We start from the raw sequence: 23,545 nt of genomic DNA, 5'->3' as shown, positions 1-23,545 counted from the left end.
TCCTGAGCAGCTACTGTGATGGTCATGGAAGAGTGGAGAACATGAGACTGATTCCTGTGACGCTCCAGAGACAGACGAGTCTTCGCTGAGGCCAGCTTCCAGCCTCCGCCACTGAGACTGCAGCTCTGCACAAGACGTTTGGCCAGTGGAGAAATTAAAATGATTGTGCCCAACTGAGCCTGGTTTCTCTCAAGGTTTTTTTTTTCTTCACATCCGCCATTTAGTGAAGTTTTTTTTTTCCCTCTCCGCTGTCGCCACTGGCTTGCATGGTTCGGGATCTGTAGAGCTGCGCATCGTTGGATTTGCCCTTCAATATTTGGACTCTCAGTAGTGATTATTAAACCACACTGAACTGAGCTAAACTGAACTGAACTTGAACACTACAAACTGAACTACACTGTTCCTATTTACTGTGACCTTTTATGTGAAGCTGCTTTGACACAATCTACATTGTATAAGCGCTATACAAATAAAGGTGAATTGAATTGAATTGAATTGAACTAAGTCACCTGTTGGCTGAGAGTGGTGAGGTGCTTTTCTTTCAGTCTGCACTCCAGAGTGGACATGTGGCAGCAAAAGGCATATGACATTATACCCTTTTTAGAAGCACATGTCCTGCGGCTACCATGTAGAGGCCGATCAGAGACTGATGCTTCTCCAGATAAGGAGGAAAAGCTGCAGCCTGCAGGAAAGGTGATTTTAAGCATGTGCTTAAAATGTGAAGAGAAATGTACTTAACCCAATAGTTCACCCAAAAATTAAAATTAAAAATTTAAACCTTTATTAGTTTGTCTTTACAAATGAAGATAATTTGAAGAATGCGGATAGTTAAATTACTATGGTAGTACCAGCAACCAGCATTCTTCAAAATATCTTGTGTTCAACAGAATAAAGAAACTCAGAGTTAGAGAGTAAATGATGACAGAATTTTCAATTTTGGGTGAACTATCCCTTTAACAAATGAGTAACGTTAATTTATTACATGGACTTACTATAGAATTAGTTAAAAATATTAAAAATAAATTAAATTTTTTTTTTAAATAGAAATAGCAAAAAATGTCCAAAGATTCTGTCTGGCTCTAATAATTACTCAGTATTTAAATGAATAGTCACACTGTGACACAGACACCTTAAAATAAAGTGTAACCAAATAAAATGTTACCAAATAAAAAAAAAATCCAAAAATATGAATCCACAAAATTAAAAAAAAATGTATTTAGGTCTCTTCCTCTGGCTTTTAAAACATAGAAGTTGCTGTGGTTTGAAGATTTACACATGGCAAATGACAATGATATCTTTCCCTCAACATAAGACAAGGCCACAACATTAGGTTGTCTTCAGAATGAACTTGCTTAATACTAGTTTTGCGTTTTCACAAGGCAATAATATGTGGTCTTGGCAAAACTAATTGAACCAAACATGCCTCTTACTCCGTGATTTGTTGAAGCAATGCTATAATTGTGCAGCAAAATATGTTAGTTATTTGATTGGCTTACATAGTCAGTGAGTGGAGACCTCTTATTTGTGGATTTCTGAGTGTTTAAACCATTCTGCAACCCCATAAAGGTTTGTATTTATACATTTAATTTACTTACTGTTTATATCCATAGTAGGACAAAGATTACTAGTTTCCAACATTCCTCAAAATATCTTATTTTTTGTTTACAGAACAACTACAACAAAAAAGCAAGACCTTTGGAACAAGTCAATGGTGAGTAAATGATGCTAGACTTAATTTTTGGGTGAACTGTCCTTTGATTGACACTGCTAATAAAAATAACGTTTAACATGGACATTATTACAAGATTTGCAGTAACTGACCAAAACCCACTATCTGCTGGACCCTGAATATTCCAGTTAATAAAGGTGTGCAGTGTAAGAGTATCAGTCACCTGTCAGATGGTGCTCCGGTGGGCATTCAGTACCCGCTCCTTTCTCTGGACCCTCCAACATCTGACACTGAGCTCTGTGTCCTGTACAACAGCGAGCGACCGCAAACACTCCTGGCCCTCCGTTCACATTGACAGCCACACACTCTTTCTGCCCTTCTCTCTCCTGTCAGAAAATAAATTAATTTCTTTAAGAGCATTGATTCAACAGCAGCAGATTTAGAAAATGATTTATGTGGTTGCATGAAAATTATAGGGGATGGAAACACTGAATCAAGCATCATTGCATGTCTTTTTGTGGATTCAATGAATGCTAAACATATACAGTACTGCTTCAACAACTTTGCTGTTTAGTTGTACTGTAGATAGCAGGCAACTACTTTAAGAAACACAAATTGTTTTTAAGATTTATTTTTGCCATTATTTGATAGGGCAGTAGTACTGTATGTCAGGAAATGTGGGACATGGGGGAATGGGATTGGGAAAGGTCCAGTTGAACTTTATTGTCATTCCGCTACATGTGTGGACATACAGTTGAACAAAATGTCATGTCTCGCAGGACATAAAAAAAAAAAAAAAATATTAACACAACACTGGATGTAAGAGCTTCAGTGCATCCAGAAAGTATTCACAGCGCTTTACTTTTTCCACATTTTTTTATGTTATAGCCTTATTCCAAAATGGATTAAATTAATTTATTTCCTCAAAATTCTACACACAATACCCCATAATGACAATGTGAAAAAAGATTTTTTGAAATTGTTACAAATTTATTAAAACTAAATAACCTGAAAAAGCACATGTACATAAGTATTCTCAGCCTTTGGCCAATACTAGGTGGATGCACCTTTGGCAGCAATTACAGCCTCAAGTCTTTTTAAATATAATGCCGCAAGCTTGGCACACCTGTCTTTGGGAATTTTTGCCCATTCCTCTTTGCAGTACCTTTCAAGCTCTATCAGGTTGGATGGGAAGCGACGGTGTACAGCCATTTTCAGATCTCTCCAGAGATGTTCAATTGGATTTAGTTCTGGGCTCTGGCTGGGCCACTCAACAACATTCATTGAGTTGTTGTGAAGCCACTCCATTGATATTTTGGTGGTGTGCTTTGGGTCATTGTCCTGCTGGAAGATGAACCGTCACCCCAGTTTGAGGTCAAGAGCACCAGGTTTTCATTCAGGATGTTTCTGTACATTGCTGCATTCATCATCTTTCCCTCTATCCTGACTAGTCTTCCAGTTCCTGTTGCTGAAAAACGTCACCACAGTATTATGCTGCCACCACCATGCCTGGTTTTCTCCAAATGTAATGCCTGGCATTCACTCAAAAAAGTCTCATCAGACCAGAGAATTTAGTTTTTTATGGTCAGAGAATTCTTCAGATGCCTTTTGGCAAATTCCAGGCGGGAACTAGTTTCCATCGGGCCACTCTACCATACAGGCCTGATTGGTGGATTGCTGCACAGATGGTTGTCCTTCTATAAGGTTCTCCTCTCTCCACAGAAGAACGCTAGAGCTCAAACAGAGTGACCATCGGGTTATTGATCACCTCCCTGACTAAGGCCCTTCTCCCCTGCTCTCTCAGTTTAGATGGCCGGCCAGCTCTAGGAAGTGTTTCCAAACATCTTCCACTTATGGATGATGAAGGCCACTGTGCTCATTGGAACTTTCAGAGCAGCAGAACGTTTTTGTAACCTTCCCCAGCCTTGTGCCTTGAGACAATCCTGTTTTGGAGGTCTACAGACAATTCCTTTGTCTCAATGCTTGGTTTGTGCTTTGACATGCACTGTCAACCCTGGGACCTGTGTATGCCTTTTCAAATTATGTACAATCAACTGAATTTACTGCAGGTGAACTCCAATTACGTTGCTGAAACATCTCAAGAATGATCAGTGGAAACAGAACGTACCTGAGATCAATTTAGAGCTTCAGGGCAAAAGCTGTGAATGCTTATGTACATGTGATTTTTCAAGTTTTTTATATTTAATACATTTGCAACAATTTCAAAAACTTTTTTTTCACATTGTCATTATGGGGTATTGTGTGTAGAATTTTGAGGAAATAAAATAATTTAATCCATTTCGGAATAAGGCTGTAACAAAAAAATAATGTGGAAAAAGTGAAGTGCTAAGTTTGACCATGTAAACAAGGATTTTATTTAACCTACCTCCACTCTTTCTCCAGCTCTCACGCCATTATCTGAGAAACTGGAGCAGCTCAGCATCTCTTCAGTGGAGCGACAGCGAGAAACAGCAGTGGAGAATACTGGAGCAGCTGATCTTTCAGACCAGACTGACCTACAAAGCAGATCCTCTCCTATAAGATAAAACACACAACACAAAGCAAATCATTTAATTTTAATTTATTTTATTTTATACTAAACTACACTTAAGTACTGCAAATGGTGATATTACTGGCTGCTTGCCAGAATGAATGACATAAATCAACCCTTATGCCTCTATGATGTTTCAATTTGAAGATTTTCCACTTCAAGTTTGCATTGCTAGGGTACTGTACATGTTTGTTTGGGCATGGCCTGGGAGCATCATGATGATCCCGAGAGACTGATTGGTTATTGGAGTCAAAGGAGCGCACCCCAAGTCTCTATGATACGTGTTGTGTAATGATAACACTCGGTGACATTGATACGGATAGCCTATAAGATCCACTTACTTTAATGGGCTATCACTTCCCCATTCTATTTCAATGAGTCAAATTTGGGCAGCTGTTGCTCCCTGGGGTACAACTTTTCTTTTCTCATTATGGGATATTTTCTTACACAGCCTGAAACCCTCTTCAGATGTGGAAAACCACATGCTTCTACAAAATTCTCACTTGGCACTATAAGTTCATTTCCACTTAGCAGTACGTTTCACTACAGTACAGTATGGTACACATTTATTTTAATTTCCAATGTCAGAAGTACCCAAATAGCAAACCATAATGTACCACTTTTTGCTAAATGATACTGGTGTACAGAGAATCATCACGAGTAACAGTGGACAACACGGGAATATTTAATATTTTAAAATATCATTAAATGGGCAAAACCAGACAGTCGCAGCAATAAGCTCAAAAAAGGCTTGTCGTCTTCTTGTGAGAAACAGCCACATGGCAAGAAGTAAGAATAGAACTGCTGTATGTCCTCCAATGTTGTTTATGGGCATTTCACAAAAGATGCAATATGTGAACAGCCTGTATGGCTTTCTTCTTCGAGCAAGCCTACCAAGTAAGGGTATCATTGGCAGTAGAAATACAAGCTTGATCAGAGTGACCCATAACAAATTGTCATGTACTGTACTCAAATTTGTCAAATCTGTCACAATGTTGTCAATTAGATTTTTTGGGTGGATATTTGCCTCAAACACCTTCGAAGAGTCAAACCAAAACATGCTTTAATAACCCACATGATTTGACCCCTCATTCAAGGGTCTATGCAGGGTTCCCACACTTTCATGAACAGCAGTTTCAAGAACTTTCGAGGACATTTTTAATTACCATTCATTTTGAATCAAGCACCTTTGTAATTCATACCCTAGCATATGTCATGACGCTGTACTTAACATTTCACTTACACGTAAAATTTGCATTAAAAAATGTCAGTAATTTTCCAAAACTTAGACTGTTTTAAAAAGGTATGTTCAAGAACTTTAAAAAATGTGTTGAATTCAGTACTGGTAAAATTCAAATGCGGTTTCTGAAATATTGATTAAATTTGCAATATTTGTCAGTTTTATTGTATAAGATTTAAATCTAAGATTTTTCATTTAGGAATACCTCTTTTATTCGTTCTGTTTTTGACAATTGAGTACAACCATTGAAATAAAAACATAAACATATTTATTTTAAATTTAATTAGAGCACTTTCAAGGACCTGTGTTTGTTTTTAAGTACTTTCCAGACTTTGAATCCATATGTCTGAAATTCAAGTACTTTTAAGTACTTTGAAGTATGGAAACCCTGTCTATGACAAACAGTGTGGGACTGGTTACACGTGTGCAAAAAAGATGATGTGTGCAGAAAGAGATGATTCCCAAACAAAATAACAAAAGTGATGTTTTTCTAAACAGGCATTACAACAACACTGATTATAATATAATATTACATTATAATGGAATTTATTGCAATGCCCTAATTAAAACCATATTATTACTGCGGTTGCTTTTACACATTATGAAACTCTGCTGGTGATCTCTGACCTGTGAGTGTTGATGTCGGGTCAGGCAAAGCCACCACCATGTTAGGTGTAGTGAGACGGTGCATCACTGGCAGAGACTCTGGGTTGATGACCTGTTTGACTGAATGGTAGCGGAGCTGCTGAAGAACCTCAGCAGAGCTGGAGTTTGGCCTCAGGTTCAGGAGAACTGCTGCTACACCTAAAATCACATACAGAGCAATCATTAAGTGTTTTTGTGTTTAAAAAAGACAAACAGACGTCTGAGCATATACTTCTTCAGCAAGGCTAAATTATGACTATCAGTGATCATCAAATATATGTCTAACAACAGTTAGAGTAAAATTAGAGTAGTCATCAAATACACAAGAATAAATTCATTTGAATTCTGTCTAATTTGATTTGAACTGGTTTTGAACTATTGTTCAAAATGTCTATTAGATTTTTAATGACAGCCCAAATTAAGCCTTGTTTAGATGTCTATTAGATGTATTTTAAACACAAAATTGCTTGATGTGTTAATTTTACACTTTGATTTTAAAATACACAATTATTTTATGTTTTGCCCTAGCATCCACTCTAATCTGAATTTTTTGACCCTCAAAATTGGACACATTTGCAAATACTGCAGACCCTGTTTTAGTTTGAAAATCCTGTAGTTGCATTTCAGTGTGAACACACCAAAATACAGACTTTTGACAACCTCTGCCTCTGGATTTTCTCTTCACTCCCGGATTATTAACTTTTTGTGACATGCATTTTAAGTTCAAAAAAGCTAAGACAGCAGAAAGCACATCATGTATGCTTTCCTTATTTAAAAATGCTTCATTGTTTTATTTTTATTGTGGGTTTTAACAAATACCAGTTACTCATTACAGTTTCAATGATGTTACTCCTAAATTTATGATAAAAAATACTTTTATCTGTATGATATAAATTCCACATAACAATGACAAAATCCGTAATGGCGTCTGAGTCTCTTGCTTGCACACAAAATATCATACTGTAGCATCGCTAACCTGCAGTCAAGCAAACTGTACAAGCATAGAAATAGTCACACTGTGCAGTTTAAGTGGTCAGTTGTACAGTCTGTGCTGCCAAATGATGATGTTGTATGTGGATACTGGAACACAAGTGAAGTTCAAAGCCTTGTTCCCATAAAAGTATTTACATGTGACATTTGGTTGCTAAACTACTATGAATATTCATTCCAAATTTTTAGCTTTAATCAAATTTGGCTGCTTTTCGTAACTACTGCCATTATAATGTAATAGAGTTAGGCTGGTCTGTAGGTGAATTTGGCCATCGCCATGGAGTGTCGGTAAGGACACGGAGACTTGAACCACATTCAAAGTATTTTAATATCCATCACATTAATGTTCAATAAGTACACAGCATTTTTAAGTGTGTGTGTGTGTGTGTGAGTGTGTGTGTGGTTTCTTATCACGCACACAACACAGATCTGACATTAGGTGGAAAGCAAAGCATGCAATCTTTCTCTCTATCTGAACAGAATGAAACTTCGATAGGGTATATGCGGTAGTATGCTAAAGGACTTTTAATTTGTCAGTAACCTGGGTTAAGCGCTTCCGGTGAACTGTGTGCCATTACAAAATCACTGCATTTAAGGTCTGTTTTCTTTAAAAATCAGCAATCTCCACTGGCTGAGTGATATGCGATATAAAGTGGGTCTCAGAATGTCCAAGAAGCACTGCATTAAATTACATTTTCCCCCACCATATCTTTAAAATATGAAAATTTTTATACCCCAGTATATTCAATGGAGTTTCTGCGCTAGCCTGCTGATCTGTATGGGCGCTTTCGAGTAAACGGCTTTTTGTCTCATTTTACGCTTGAGCAACTAAATGAATGCCAAAGTCTAATGAACTGATTGTATTTTAATTACATTACAACATCGATGCTGTAAAAGGAACCATATAAAATGGAAAAAAGTGACATTAACCGTTCACCGGTAGTGTATCAGTACGGGAAGAATCACTAGCTCTGCAAATACCCTATAGACTCAATGTACCGCAGACCTAGGCTGCGTTTTGATTGGCTGTCTGTACTCAGCGCATGATCAAGTGCGAGCTCTGCAGGAGTCTGCTTGCGATGTCACAGCCTGCATGCGTGAGGAGAGAGCACAGATCGTGTCCAGCTATGGGCTCAGCTCACCGACCTCTTTTACAATAATGTGTGTTTGATCTATTAATTGTACATACATATTTTCCGCTATACAATTATAGCTACTTTATGTTTGCTCATGTATAAACACTGTTAAAACGAAAGCACACAAGTGTAAACATAGCCTGAGACAATTTATCTGATTCCTCTAAAAATATGTAGCATATTGTAGTAGACTTAGTATGTATGTGTGCTAACCAGCAACGTGCGCGGCTGCCTGCGATGTCCCACTCTTGGTGGTAAAGCAGGTGGGGCAATCACTGGATGCACTGACGATGTCGTCACCCGGTGCAAACACATCCACACATCGGCCCAAGTTAGTTCCCGTCATCCCACTGCTCAGTGGCTGGTCGGCAAAATTAACAGCTCCTACTGTGATCACCTGCAGCACAGGAGTGAATGGCATCAAAAGGTAACAGCAAAAGCTTTTGTCATGCACTGATCTTGATTTTTCATGGCTGATTCCAATTGCTGATTTGCAAATTGTCCCATTCTAATAATGATATTTTATAAAACAGTTCTGTCTGGTTCCCCTTCATAAGGGAACTTCTACGTGTGTCTGTATAAACAGACTTTTGGGAGTGCTTTAGACGACCAATCACTTCTGAAGATAAGAAAACGGGCCAATTGAATGCCAATTGAATTGGCGGAGCTTAGCTCCACAGCTGAAACTGATGAGCCAATTAGGGCTATATCAGTCGGCTGCTGGAGCCAGCTCATCAGAATTGTTGCTTCAGACCCGATCTGAGACTGAAGAACCCTTCTGCTAAGCTAACTTCCAACAGTGAAGAAAGCATTATTCTCACCAGTGCGAGGGAAGACATTCTAGCGGCGGTCGAGCTGGGTTTCCCATCCCCTTGGCGTTTCGATGGTGACCTGAAAGAGCAGTTTTTTAAAAGAGCAGAATTCCCTAAGAGAGCACACGGTCGTGCAGCGCGTCTTTTTAAAGATGTCGTTTCGACCGTGCGTTTCTGGACGTGGTGGTTTCCTCTCCCCGGATGACAGGCAATGACCGATTATGCTCTCATGACTATCAAATCGGCTGCTCGTGCCCTGGGGAAGACGATGGCCACATTAGTGGTCCAGGAATGCCACCCTTGGCTGAGCTTGGCCGATATGAGAGACGTTGACAAAGCTTGCTTTCTTAACGCTCTCATATCCCAGGCTGGCCTTTTCGTCGACACCGTCGGGGAGTGCACCCAGGAATTCTCCGCGGTGAAAAGCAGTCCAAGGCGAGGGGTGAGGTCATCTCTCAGCGGGCTCGAAAAACTGCTCCTCCCGCTGCCCCTTCCGCTGCGGCTGCTCCTCGCCGAGGGCGTCCACCCACGGCTTCAACATCTGCTCCGCTTCCGCTGCCCGCTCCACCGGCCAAGCAGCAATGCCGAGCCTCCCGCGGGACTGCAACGCCCCCGCCCCAGGGCGCCGCTAAGTCCAGTAAACGGACCATGAAGCGTTCCTGGGACGGGCCATTTGGAGAAGAGGGGACTTGCTCTTTCCTCGGTGGGGGGCCGAGGATTATTACATCAGTCCACAACAACTTTAAACTCATCGCTGCCGGCCCCTGGGCTGGCAGCAACCAAATTTCTAAAAGAGCAGTTTCCTCTCTCTCCGGATGCGCAAGCCCGAGTACTGCCAGTCTGGAATGCTCCGCCTTCCAGCTCGCAGCACCGGGACCCTTCGCCTCAGGCCCTCAGAGTGCAGCAGAACGGACTCCTTTCTCTCACTCTGGCCTCACCGCGGGATCCAGGGAGGAAGGTAAGAGAAGTTCTCTTATTTTCAGCTCTTCCCCGGAACGCACCGCTTCCCAGGATGAGCACTCCCATCCCGAGCTGCCCCTCCGCTGGCACATCAGTGATCGCTCCGATGGTGCCATTAGCGTGCGCTCTGCCAGCCTGGTTAGCGCTGCCCAGCGCATCGCGGTGGCTCATACAGACGGTCAGACTCGGCTATGCGATTCAGTTCGCTATTCGCCCTCCCAAGTTCACGGGTGTCCTTTTCACGAGGGTTATCCCAGAGAGTGCCCCTGTCTTGCGAGAGGAGATTGCGGTCCTCCTGGCGAAGGATGCAATCGAGCAGGTCCCTCCAGCCGAGATGGAGTCCGGGTTCTACAGCCCGTATTTCATCGTGCCCAAAAAGAGCGGGGGGTCCAATCCTAGATCTGCGCAGACTGAACTGTCATTTACACTAAATGCCTTTCAGAATGCTTACGCAGAAACGCTTGCTTCAAAGCGTCCATCCACAAGATTGGTCTGCAGCCATAGACCTGAAGGACGCGTATTTTCATGTCTCTATTCTTCCACGCCACCGCCCCTTTCTCTGGTTTGCGTTCGAAGGACGAGCGTGGCAGTACAAAGTCCTCCCCATCGGGCTCTCTCTGTGTCCGTGGGTTTTCACCAAGCTCGCGGAGGGTGCTCTGCGACACTGTGGCTTACAGGCATCCGCACACTCAACTATCTCGATGACTGGCTCATTCTAGCCTCCTCTCGCGATCAGTTGATTATGCACAGAGTCAAAGTGCTTCGGCACCTTGACCAGTTGGGGTTTAAGGTCAACCGAGAGAAGAGCAAACTTTGCCCTGTGCAGCGGATCTCTTACCTCGGGCTGGAGCTGGATTCGATTGCTATGGTTGCGCGCCTCTCCGAGGAGCGCGCCAGGCTAATGCTTTCCTGTGTAAATGAGCTCCACAGGAAAATAGTGGTCCCACTGAAATGTTTTCAGAGGCTCCTGGGGCATATGGCATCCGCAGCCGCGGTCACGCCGCTTGGTTTGCTTCATATGAGACCACTTCTGCGTTGGCTTCGCGATCGAGTCCCCAGACGGGTACGCACCAGGTGCACATCACTCTGCTGTGTCTCCGCACCCTCAGCCCCTGCACGGATCTGGCTTTTCTATGGGCCGGAGTGCCCCTAGGGCTAGTATCCAGGCATGTTGTCGTAATGACACATGCCTCCAGCACGGGCTGGGGGGCCATGTGCAACGAGCATGCAGCCACAGGTTCGTTGTCCGGACCCCGCCTGCATTGGCATATCAACTGCCTGGAGCTGTTGGCAGTGTATCTGGCTCTCCACCGCTTTTTTTCGGTGCTGGAGCAGAAACACATGCTGGTCAGGACGGACAGCATGGCGGCGGTGGCTTATATCAACCATATGGAGGGTATGCGGCTGAAATCACTGCGTGCCATTCACATTCCGGGCGAGCTCGACCGTGCAACCGATGCGCTCTCATGGCAGCTAGTGTCCCGAGGAGAGTGGAGACTCCACCCCGATTCGGTCCAGCTAATATGGGCGCGCTTTGGGGAAGCCCAGATCGATCTGTTGCTTCCACCGAGAACGCACATTGCCAGCTGTTTTATTCCCTGACCAAGGCCCCCCTCGGCACGGATGCACTGGCTCACAGCTGGCCATCGGGCACGCGCAAATATGCGTTTCCCCCAGTGAGCCTAATCGCACAAACTTTGTGCAAAGCCAGGGAGGACGAGGAGCAGGTCTTGTTTGTTGCGCCCCTCTGGCCCAACTGGACCTGGGTTTCGGAGCTCACACTCCTCGCGGCGGCCCCTCCTTGGTGCATTCCCCTAAGGGAGGACCTCCTCTCTCAGGGATGGGGCACCATCTGGCACCCACGCCCAGATCTCTGGAACCTCCACGTGTGGTCCATAGACGGAGCGCGGAGGACTTAACACCATCACTCAGGCTAGAGCACCCTCTACGAGGCATGCCTACGCCCTAAAGTGGAGTCTATTCTCTGAGTGGTGCGCTTCTCGCCGAGAAGACCCCCGAACTTGCCAGATTAGCATTGTGTTATCCTTCCTTCAGGATAAGCTGGAGCGTAGGCTGTCACCCTCCACACTGAAGGTTTACGTGGCTGCGATCTCCGCTCATCATGACGCGGTGGATGGCAACACGCTCGGGAAGCATGATCTAATCATCCGATTCCTCAGAGGTGCGCGGTGATTAAATCCATACCGCCCCCCCTCTCATGCCCTCTTGGGATCTCTCTATAGTCCTGGTGGGTCTTCAGAGAGATCCGTTTTAGCCACTCGATTCGGTATCTCTGTCATTAATGACAGCTCTGCTGATCGCATTGGCGCCATTCAAGAGAGTTGGGGATCTGGAGGCATTTTCGGTCAGCGAATCGTGCCTTGAATTCGGGCCGGGTTACTCTCACGTTGTCCTGAGACCCCGACCTGGCTATGTGCCCAAGGTTCCTGCCACCCCATTTTAGAGATCAGGTGGTGAACCTGCAAGCGCTGCTTGCGGAGGAGGCAGGTCCAGCCCACTCCCTGCTTTGTCCCGTTCGCGCTTTGCGCCTTTACGTGGAACGAACGCAAAATGTAAGATCATGTGAACAGCTCTTTATCTGTTACGGTGGTCGGCAGAAGGGAAGTGCCGTATCAAAACAGAGGTTGGCCCACTGGTTAGTTGATGCCATTGCCCTTGCTTATCAATGCCAGGGCGAGCCGCACCCCCCTAATGTGAGAGCGCACTCTCTGAGGTGTCGCTTCCTCATGGGCGTTAGCACGTGGCACCTCTCTCACAGATATCTGCAGAGCTGCAGGTTGGGCGACACCTAACACATTTGCGAGGTTTTATAACCTCCGAGTAGAGCAGTTTTCTACCGGTTATTGGGTTATCCCAATCAATCAGGCGGGAATTAAGCTCGGTGTCACAAACGCTTGCTGCATCAGGCTCCCTAACCCAAAGATGCGTGCGCTTTTCCTACTCTACTAGTAAGTTCCCCTTCCCAGGCAAACCCTAGAGAATTCCTCCGAGGCCCCCAGCATCGACTCAGCGGAGGAGTCGAGTGCATGGCTCAGTGTGCGGTTGGTATGCCCATTTGGTCTACACGCATATTGAGGATCGGTGCCAGCTATGTGCATCCCCATTTGGTGATGTCATATGCATTATTACCACGGTGTGTTCCCCCTTATTAGGTGGTCCCGTGTCTTCCCTAAACCGCTAACCAGCTTATCATATGTAGCACTTCCCCTTATTAGGGCTAGTCCATATGTCTCCTTACCATCAGGTCTCCCCTTTTAGGGTAGCAGGTGGTCTCCGCTGCGTCCTCCCCCTTCGGGGACTGGCACGCTTTCCCAACGTACTGTCGTATTTCCAAAATCCCTTGTCTATATTAGTTAGGTAAAAGCACACTTACGACCCCCGATTTAAAACTTTTATTCCCATTTAATAGCAATATGTTGGGCCTAGGGGATGTTGGAAGGTTGCGCTCTTGGTGATGTCAGTGCGCTCACACTTTGGCTTGGCAAACTACACATCAGGAGCGCGACAGGCTTAGCTGCTGTGGCGCTTTCCATACAGTCTCCCAAAAGTCTGTTTATACAGACACACGTAGAAGTTCCCTTATGAAGGGGAACTTCCTGGTTACGTACGTAACCCACGTTCCCCAAATAGGGGAACTCCTATTCTCCACTGCCACAGCACCTGAGTCTCCAGCTGGGAGCTGAGCGATCGGCTCTTCAGCAGGCAAATTCTGATGAGCTGGCTCCAGCAGCCAACTGATATAGCCCTAATTGGCTCATCAGTTTCAGCTGTGGAGCTAAGCTCCGCCAATTCAATTGGCATTTCATTGGCCCGTTTTCTTATCTTCAGAAGTGATTGGTCGTCTAAAGCACTCCCAAAAGTCTGTTTATACAGACACACGTCTCCGTTCCCTATTCGGGGAACGTGGGTTACGTACGTAACCAGGACGTTCTTGTATCTGATTGGCTGATAGCCGTGCGATATTCTGATAGTAACAGCACTAGTCCAGCCTCTTAACCCTTCATCCTTGTGCGGAGGACACTCTACAGTTTGACAAATTCTGCCGCTGTTGGGTAACATAATGTACTTTTGAGGCTTTTTTAGATGAGTATGTAGTTGTTTAGATTGCAACTGTGCAGTTTATTTATAAGGATAGAGCCTATTTTGAAATATTTATAACTCTGAGGGACAGCGTGTCGGTGGCCATTAGAAAAGATCTTTGAGAAAAGATGGTTGACGATGTTCATCCACAAGATGGTGACAGAGACGCATAATAAGTCCTAAGAGAAAATCAGCAGAATTTCAAACTACACATTATTAAACAGGTCAATTACTTTCTAAGTTGATCTCTCTCTTTTGTATGTTGTAGTGCTGTATTTACACCACAGTAATATTGTGATCTCCAATTGCAACAGAGAAATACTGGGAAATCTCAGTAGACTGATGGTATTTCATGCCATTCAGACTTATAATCTTAAAATGTGAGCAAAATAACCTGTTTTGTCATCACTTTAGACATTACGCTAGAGAATCATTCAAATACTAGCACTAAAGTGACGTTAGTGAATGAGCAACGGTTTCTGCTGTTCTGACGTCAGCTGCAGATGTGAAGGAATGGTGGAAGAAAGTAGTTCCTCTCCGTGTTTAATTTTCTTTTTTATAAACACGATTATGCCATCGAACTAATGTATAAATCAATTATACCGTCGAACTGTTGTATGCCTGTGGCCTCGTACCAAAGCACACCTTCCACCAGTGCCAATATACAGACACATCGCACTGCTACTTATATGATATTGCTCATTTACATTTCTTTAGTATTAAATTAAATACAATTGAATTAGATTGTAAATTTCCAATATTTTAGGTAAACACTTTAGTTTTTTGAAAGTACGCTACACTATAAAAATGATATGACAAAAAGTCATAACAACAAATGTTTTTATGTTACTTAAACTAATTTTAATGGGTTAATCAGGTTTCAACTAAATATTTTTAGTTACACAAACTTTAACTTAATATTTTAGTCTGTTTGACTGATGTGGGCTGAGATGACTAAAAAAAGAATTTGATTCAACTAAAAAAATTTAGGCAGCAATATTTTTTTTACAGTGTAAAGAAAAACAGAAGACAAGCTGAATAAAATGCTTATTTATGCCAGGTGGTTGCCCTTACAGAACAGCAGAAACTGTTAACTGTGTTTTCTTAGTTATGGATGAAAACAAAGCAGCTATGCTGGTGTTTAATCGTATGCATTACACAGAGTTCATCTAAACAGAAAATACCAAACTTTTCTAAAGTGAGTTCTCTCTATACTATCATAAAATCCCCTTCCGCCAACTATTTGAATATTTAAGATTTCCTTCCAGTATTTTGAGTATTAATAACAGCTCTGTCTGTCAAAGGTGCCCATTAATGTTTAAACCAAATAATACACAAAAATGTAAAAAAAAATCAACAGATGTTCAAATATGTTTACTGAAGCCTAATAAAGGTAGTTCATCTAAAAATTCAAATTAATGTCATCATTCCCTCCCCCTCCCTTTGTTTCTTTTTTCTGTTAAACACAAAATATATTTTGAAAAATTTTGAATACGGCGGCTGACTTCCATAGCATTTATTTTTAATATAATAAATGGTTACCAGTTTCCAACATTCTTCGAAATATCTTATTTTGTGTTCAATAAAATGTTGTGAATGTATGAATAAAGTAAATAATGAGTACAATTTTCTTTTTGGGTGATCTCTCCCTTTAAGCATACTTGTTTCCTTTAGCTTTAGACAGAGATTTACATCTATTAAATTAACAAATATATCAAGCAAATTTTCCAGGGATTGCCTAAACACAAGCTATAATGAAATCTGACATAACACAAAAGTCTACAATATTTTCATCTAAAATTGAAAACATCACAGAATCGCAAAAGAATTAATTAAAAAAAGGTCAGTATTTGTTAAAATTGTAAATTGCTTTATCTCTGAATTACACTGAAATGCATATCTGGCACGAGCTGCTTCCCAGCACAGCATGTCTGTTGGTATATCTGTTCTCCATCTCTGACCTGTGAATGCTCTGTCTACACGCTTTGTACTTTACAAATATTTTAATATAATTATTTTAATAATTTGTAGGAAATCCGAAACAGAATTTGGCTAAACTAAAATAAAAATAAAAAAACGCCAATCTAACATTAACAGAATATTTCTGATTCTGATTTCTATCAATGCATCTCTTGACACTGTGAGCTCAAGTCGTACCTCAGGCTCTGAGGCTGGTGAATACAGACACGCATCATCGTTATAGTTTCCCGCTGCAGCAATAAGCACTGCGCCAGACTCAACCATTTTTCGGCAGGCAGTGTTGAGGGTGCGACTAAAGCCCCCTACAAATGGCAGCAGCAGGATAACAGGACTGACAGGCTGAGAGGCCAGAGATGATTGGATATATTCCAGACCTGCAACAGAGAATATATAAAGATCCTGAAAACATTCTGCATAAATTCAGAGAGAAATATTCTTCAAGTCATGACCACACTTTCTTTTATCCAAACACTAAGCCTACAAAGTAAAATCCAAAGCACAGATTACTGAAAGTAGGACAAAACAAAAACAATACTCTCATGGCTAATATCGAAAAGAAAAAAAAGTTAAATTTAATAATATTTAGCTATTTTATTCATTTTCCTTCTGCTTAGTCCCTTAATTAATCAGGGGTCGCCACAGCGGAATGAACCGGCAACTTATCCAGCATATGTTTTACACAGCAGTTTACCTTCCCTCTCCAACTCAGTACTGGGAAACCTTCACACACACTCACATGCACACACAGGGGAAACCGGAGCACCTAGAGGAAACCCACGCGAACACAGGGAGAACATGCAAACTCCACACAGAAATGCCAACTGACCCAGCTGGGACTCAAACCAGCGACCTTCTTGCTGTGAGGCGACAGTGCTAACCACTGAGCCACCGTGTCACCTATAAGACTTATTGTTACTTGAAATCAATTACTCATTAATTTGATACATGAATGATAAATATTATATTTTCTATATCTGAGTATTTCCCAGTACTAGGTTGTGACTGCATCTGCTGCATAAAACATATGCCAGAGTAGTTGGCGGGTTCATTGCACTGTGGGAACCCCTGATCTATCAGCGACTAAGCTGAAGGAAAATGAAGGAATATATCTGAATATAGTGTTTGTAAGTTTAAGCGATCTGTATTTTTATCCACTGCATCTGGCTAATATCTTAATGCCTATCTATGAGTTTAAATACAAAATATTAACATAATAGCAAAAATAATAATTTATAAATACATTGAAAGCATATTAAACACAAGTAAAGTGTTTTAAATGTTCCAGATAACTTTTTTCAAAATAAACAATGGGTAAAATAGTATTCCATTAACATTCAGCATAACAGGTAAATGTATGTAACAATGAAACACTTATTCTGATCTGTACTTATTAATACTGTATATATAAAATAAGAAATCATAATAAATTTTATTATATTTTAAATCATTTAAAACTTCTTGTTAAACATTGTGTAAAACCTATTGGTTACAATTGAATGATGTATATAATTATGTTAAATTCTTTAAATACATCATTGAATGATTCTTGCTCTAAAAATAGCTGACAAGAGTTATTGGTATAGTTTAGTTTTGTTTTTGTAAATTAGGGAAAAAATGTGTGATCGTCACTTTATTTTATTTTTAAAATATCTGTTTAAAAAAAGTACAACGGCTCTGTAACCCTAGGAGTCAGGTGATAATAGAGTTGAGGGTCCAAACGCAGTTTATTAATAGCTTAGTCAGACAGGCAATGTTCAACAGGAACAAACGGTATCATGTATACTCCAAAAGCATAGTCGTGGTCACAGGCAGTGGTCGGTGCTGGCAGCAAACAGGATAAACAAAGAAAAAAACAAGGGTCAGGAAACACAGCAAGGCTAGACTAGGGTACGCTTTGTAATGTTACAGACAAACAACACTCAATGTGTGTGAGAATGTGAGGTGTTTATATAGTCTAAGTAATCAGTCTTCATGAACTACACCTGTGTGCGCAAACAATCAGTGGTAATCTGGAACTGGTGTGTGTGTGTGTGTGTGTAAAGTGCCTAAAGGGAAATGTAGTGCAGTTTAGTGGCAGAATTTTAGTCTGGGTGATAGTGAATGTCTTCAGCAATCTTGTGACAGGCACATTATGGAAAAACAGAATCAATTCTGTTTGGCCTCAATTCTATTTTACAGTATACAATGTAACATAATGAACTGTTTTTCTACACTGTAAAAAATGCTGCCTGCCCCAAAATAATTTTATGCTGTCCCAACAAAAATCGATTAAGTCAACTTAATTTTACAAATTTAAGTGGATTGAACAAAAAACAATTACTTTGTCACAAACAAAACCTTAGGAATTGTGTTAATTCAGTTTTTTTTTTTTTTTTTTTTTTTGAGCGTTGATTTATTTTTTTTGAGTGTACCTGCCAAAGCTCCAGACACAGTACCCTTGCCCTGGCAGTTCAACACTCGGACGCTGTTCACACTGGCACCTCGAGCGATACCTGAGTCCCGTCCACTGACCACCCCTGCGATGTGTGTGCCATGACTATCACACTGACTGGCCTGTGGACAAAACACAGAAGGAGGCAATGAACTAATGCTTCTCATTGGAACTTACTTCTCATTGGCACTTGGCAAATACACTTTTACGTTGACGAACCTGCCTGTGAAATCTGACCCCATCTTCCTCTGGCACACTGTTGAAGTCGGTCACCATCACTCTGTCCTCAACCTCACGATGGGTCACCTGAACGCTCGTGTCCAGCAGATACACTCCCACTTTAGCTCCGTCATCTACACAGAAACACACAGATGAAATACAGACCAAAGACAGTTATTTGCCTTGAATTTTATTTCAGTATGATGCCGTATTTACAACTGAAATTAAATATTGAGTAAAGGGAGGGCTTTGTTGTGCTTCTTCTCTCATCTTTTACTTGTAGCAAACTAATGGTTGGAGGGGCGTGGCTTAGCATATTTTGCCCCAGCCATCAAACTGACATCATCAGAGAAGGGCTGCCATTCCAGAGCGAAAGCAAATGGTCAGATTTTGATTAAAGATTTTCAGTAGATTAACTTGCAGGGATTATTTGTTCACTGTCATGCCCCTTTTTACAAGATGTAAAATAAGTCTCTGGTGTCCTTAGAGTGTGCATGTGAAGATTTAGCTCAAAATAACAAACAAATAATGTTTTAAAGTCTTTGAAGCTGCCCCATTTTAGGCTTTGATCCTAATTGTGACATTTTGGTGACTGTCGCTTTAAATTGCAATGAGATCTTTTCAAGAGTATGTCAATCAAAGTGCTTCTGCAGTTTTTATGAAGTGTGATTATAACCATTTTTACCATTAGATGCTGATTATATTCACAGACTGTTGACACACAATTGTGTTTAAACCCCTTATTTAAAGGATTTTTGCATAATAGGTCCCTTTTAAGACTAACAATGTATGCTAGCAAAATAAACATTGAACATTTTGATTTCATGTAGACCTTAAGGGCCATATTAACAGTGCATATTAGTATCAAACCACAATAGCTGCTGATGAGAGTGGACAGTTTCTCAAGAAGAAAGCTAAGTTTCTTATGAACCAGAATCTTAATAAGATATATTTAACTATTATAGACTTACATGCATGCAAATTTCAGACAAATAATTAATCTCAAAGTATTTTCTGGTGATGTGATTTGACATACGTCGTGTTAGTGGCACCAGTGTGATACTAATACTGCTTTAAAAATACCAGTTGTAATATTAATTTCATGAGAGATTCAAATAAAGCAAAAATGAAAATGTACTTATGATTCAGTTTTCACTATGAATGTTGTTTTTATTTATTTTTAAGTAAACACTCAAGTAACAGTATGTTAGTTTTGATAACTAAACACTAACATTTTTAAAACATTGCAAGCTTTTTGAAACATCTTACAGTTACGAGAACCCAAAACAGAACATTCCAGAGATGTTATGGGAATGCTCTATTTATATGTAAAACATGAATATGAAATATGAAAACTTTCCTGGTTAACGTTCCAGGAAATAAAATATTAACATTCTCAGATTATTCTGTAATCCAATCTTTTTTTTTTGTTGTTGTTGATACACTGAAAAAAAAATCAAAGATGAAAAAGCAATGGATGATGCACTTGCAGAAAAACAATGCATTACATTTTGGACGGTTAATGCACTAAAATGTTTGTTTATCTAAATTCTAACAAAGCAAAATTTCTCTGGACCACACAATCAGGTTTTGTTTGGCCCACATGCCGCAGTGAATTATGGTACATGACTGTACCAAGTCTGGCTTCCAGACAAGGGCCAAACATGGACCATATCTGGGTCAAGTCACAGCCAGGTTAATAACTGGGCCTGAACTGGGCCAGATAGATTGGTGTGTCTCAATTGCAATGAAATTTATAAACCCATGAAGCATTGCGCTTCAGGCACACTATAGGTGTGTTTTTTCTCAAAGAGACCTGATTGGTAGATTTTTTTTTCTTCACTCAAAAAATATTTTTATGTATTTTAAGTATGGGTCAAGACAGGCCAAACTTACATGGCCCACATATCAGTTTTTAACATCTGGGCCAAATACTACATTTAACATCTGGCCCAAATCGTGTGTGCCGCCTTAAAAATGGTGCCACCTCTGCCAAACCCGGAACATGTTTGGCCCAAATGCTGTATGCCAGCTCCAGATGAATGCCTGCTGTGCCAGCTTTATGTCAAATCTGGGACAGAATTCTTTGCTACCTGGGTTGTCACAGCTTTAACTACACAGTAGAGGGACTAGGGCTTTCTGACTCCAGACTGCACAGGATGTAATTTTATAGTGCATTAAGTACAAAGTGTAGCTTATAAGTGCATATATTGTGATTTGGGACACAAGTAAGGTGTTAGCTCACTGGGTGGCGAGTATTTTCCAGCCTCCTGTTTATTTTGAAGGATCCGCTGCAGATTCCATGGGATGCTTTGGGCAAAGATAGAGGAATCCTCTTCAATGTATTCCACATGGGGCAGCTTTACTGTCTGCCAAAAACACAGGTGATGAAATGATGGAAAAACACAGGTCATGTTTTCAGTTTAGAGTTCCTTTTACGTGTGTGTGCGTGTGTGTGCGTGCGTGTGTGTGTGTGTGTGTGTGTGTGTGTGTGTGTGTGTGTGTGTGTGTGTGTGTGTGTGTGTGTGTGTGTGCGTGGGTGTGCGTGTGTGTGTGTGTTTGTGTGCGTGTGCACGTGTGCGCGTGTGCGTGCGTGCGTGTGTGCGTGTGTGTGTGTGTGTGTGTGTGTAAATAACTGTCCAAATATTGTTGGATACAAATGTGACATGTTATGTTATAATGTTTGCAGATTACCATGTGAAGAACATCGCTGCTCATTTTCACCAGAAACCCGCGGAAGGCTCCAGAGTAAGTCTGCAGTATCTCGATCAGGTATCCGCGTTTGGCGGCTTTAGCGCGGAGTCTGCGCGCGGTGCGCTCCACCTGGTTCACGTGCGTCCCGTTCCGCATCACAACTAAATACTGACCCGGCATGCTCCACGCGTCCTGTGCGCAAAAAAAAACGCAGGGGGTTATATGTCATTCTGATAACCTCCAGATTTTACACGTGCTACACGTACAGTACACGCCACAAATATGCTGTAGTCTTTTTTGTTGTTGTTGTTGTTGAAAATTACATTAATTCAGTGAAAATCGACAGCATGTAATTAAACATATATATATATATATATATATATATATATATATATATATATATATATATATATATATATATATATATATATATATATATATATATATATATACGGTGCTCATCATAATTGAGTACACCGTATTTTGAAAATGAATATTTTTATCCATTTCTAAATGAATATAGCCAATGTATTTCGGTGCATTTAAACAAAACAGATTTATTAAACAGATGTATTTATTAAAATAATATTTTAGTCACGAAACATATTTAGAAACTGAAAGATAATACAATTAAATTCTAGCAAAATATTGCAAAATAAATTACAACCTACAAAATTTCAACTAAATGCTTCAGTTTTTTGCTTCTCTTGGTATTTCTCTTTTTAAAATTTTTATTTAACATTTATCTATGATATATATAATATTTTTCCCCAAAACTATTTTTACCAGCAGTCCCACAAATCACAGCCCTGTTATCTTACCTTGGTGCACCTGTAAAACTGCGCCGATGGCATGTTGTCTGCTTCAGGCTGAGTGTCATCCTGTAGAATTAGAGACAGGATCATCTCGTCTTCATCCTCAACATAGTCTTCATCACATTCCACGACAGCCACAAGAACCAACAGAAAACCCAAACAGCACACTGTTACGACGCTTCTCATTCTCTGTGCTGTCAGCTCAAAGTATGTGGATTTTTTTTCTCTGTTGCTGTTGGTCATATACTGAGGCAGAAGCATATGAAGCAGAGAGATTTGGAGATTTATCATTAAACGTGAATCTCCGACTGACTGAAGGTGGAGCAAGCTGAGTGACGTCTCACTGTCCGTGTATCGAACGATATGCCTCGTTAATAAATACAGCAGAAGGAGTCAGATTACAGTCCACCCACATACTTATTAAACGCTTAGATTTCATGCACAGGCTTGAAACACTTGCTGAAATGAAACCTGTAACTTGAAAGCAACAGTTAGTTAAATATATTGTCAATTATGTCAATAAAATGCTGTGAAGTTAAATTCTAGTAAAACGAGATTTTACTACAATTAAATTTAATTTCAGTGTTTTAAGAAAGCTCATATGTCACCTGCACGCGTCCACGAGACTCGGATATAGCGCGTGTCGGATGCTGCAGTCAAGAGCAAACAGATTTACGTCGTCCTCTGTTGGTCATATGGTGGTATAGTTATGTGTGATTTGGATGTTTAATTGTATAAAAACGCACATAAATAAATACTGAAATATTTAATAGGCTATATAATTTGTATTATATGTAAACAGTTTCTCAAACATATACAGTACATTCATTTATATATTGTAGATAATAAACATTTTTTTCTTGTGATTAGTAATAAACCTATCATGCTGAAGATATGCTCAAGATAATTTTGAATGCTTTGACCATATTAGATTTAGAGCATGTTATGTGAATGTTGAAATTTTACAACACTCGGTTAAAGGTATAGCAATATTTGCACATTGCACATTACAATTTATGAATTGTGAATTATGGAGGAATATTCTTCTTCATTTCTAACTTTATTTCTAAGCAGTAATACAGGAACTGTTTTGATTGTTCACAGATTTCAGATTTCTAAGTTACAATTTTCAATCACTCACATTTTGTAACAATCAAATTCAAAGGATTAAAAAATAATTATAATTAAGACATTATTTTTTTAATTTGAAGAAAATTGAGCAACAATATTTATATATTTTAAAATATGTTTTCTTTACTGGGTTTTGCTCTGTTTGTCCAAATATCTCAAATATGCACAAGT

At 40.6% G+C, this 23,545-nt stretch overlaps 1 protein-coding gene across 2 annotated transcripts in view; it reads right to left on the bottom strand.

The window, feature by feature from the left end:
* pcsk9 (proprotein convertase subtilisin/kexin type 9) overlaps positions 1-22,581 on the bottom strand; it is a 28,147-nt gene extending 5,566 nt beyond the window's left edge. The window contains exons 1-11 of one of the 2 annotated variants that reach the window (XM_056445653.1): positions 22,250-22,581; positions 21,429-21,620; positions 20,980-21,103; positions 18,735-18,868; positions 18,496-18,637; positions 16,262-16,458; positions 8,445-8,628; positions 6,088-6,264; positions 4,056-4,204; positions 1,893-2,055; positions 510-682 (exon numbers count right to left, since the gene is read on the bottom strand). In XM_056445653.1, the coding sequence (XP_056301628.1) occupies positions 510-682; positions 1,893-2,055; positions 4,056-4,204; positions 6,088-6,264; positions 8,445-8,628; positions 16,262-16,458; positions 18,496-18,637; positions 18,735-18,868; positions 20,980-21,103; positions 21,429-21,620; positions 22,250-22,534 (1,920 nt within the window). In that variant the 5' untranslated portion in view covers positions 22,535-22,581. The remainder of the gene's footprint in view (positions 1-509; positions 683-1,892; positions 2,056-4,055; positions 4,205-6,087; positions 6,265-8,444; positions 8,629-16,261; positions 16,459-18,495; positions 18,638-18,734; positions 18,869-20,979; positions 21,104-21,428; positions 21,621-22,249) is intronic. The other variant, XM_056445655.1, reaches the window with a different exon arrangement.
* Positions 22,582-23,545: the final 964 nt, after the last annotated feature.

This window comes from Danio aesculapii, chromosome 20 (genome assembly GCF_903798145.1).
Source record: "Danio aesculapii chromosome 20, fDanAes4.1, whole genome shotgun sequence".
Classification (NCBI taxonomy): Eukaryota; Metazoa; Chordata; class Actinopteri; order Cypriniformes; family Danionidae; genus Danio; species Danio aesculapii.
Note: the sequence above shows the minus strand (reverse complement) of the source record. Positions and strands in the feature narration are given on the sequence as shown.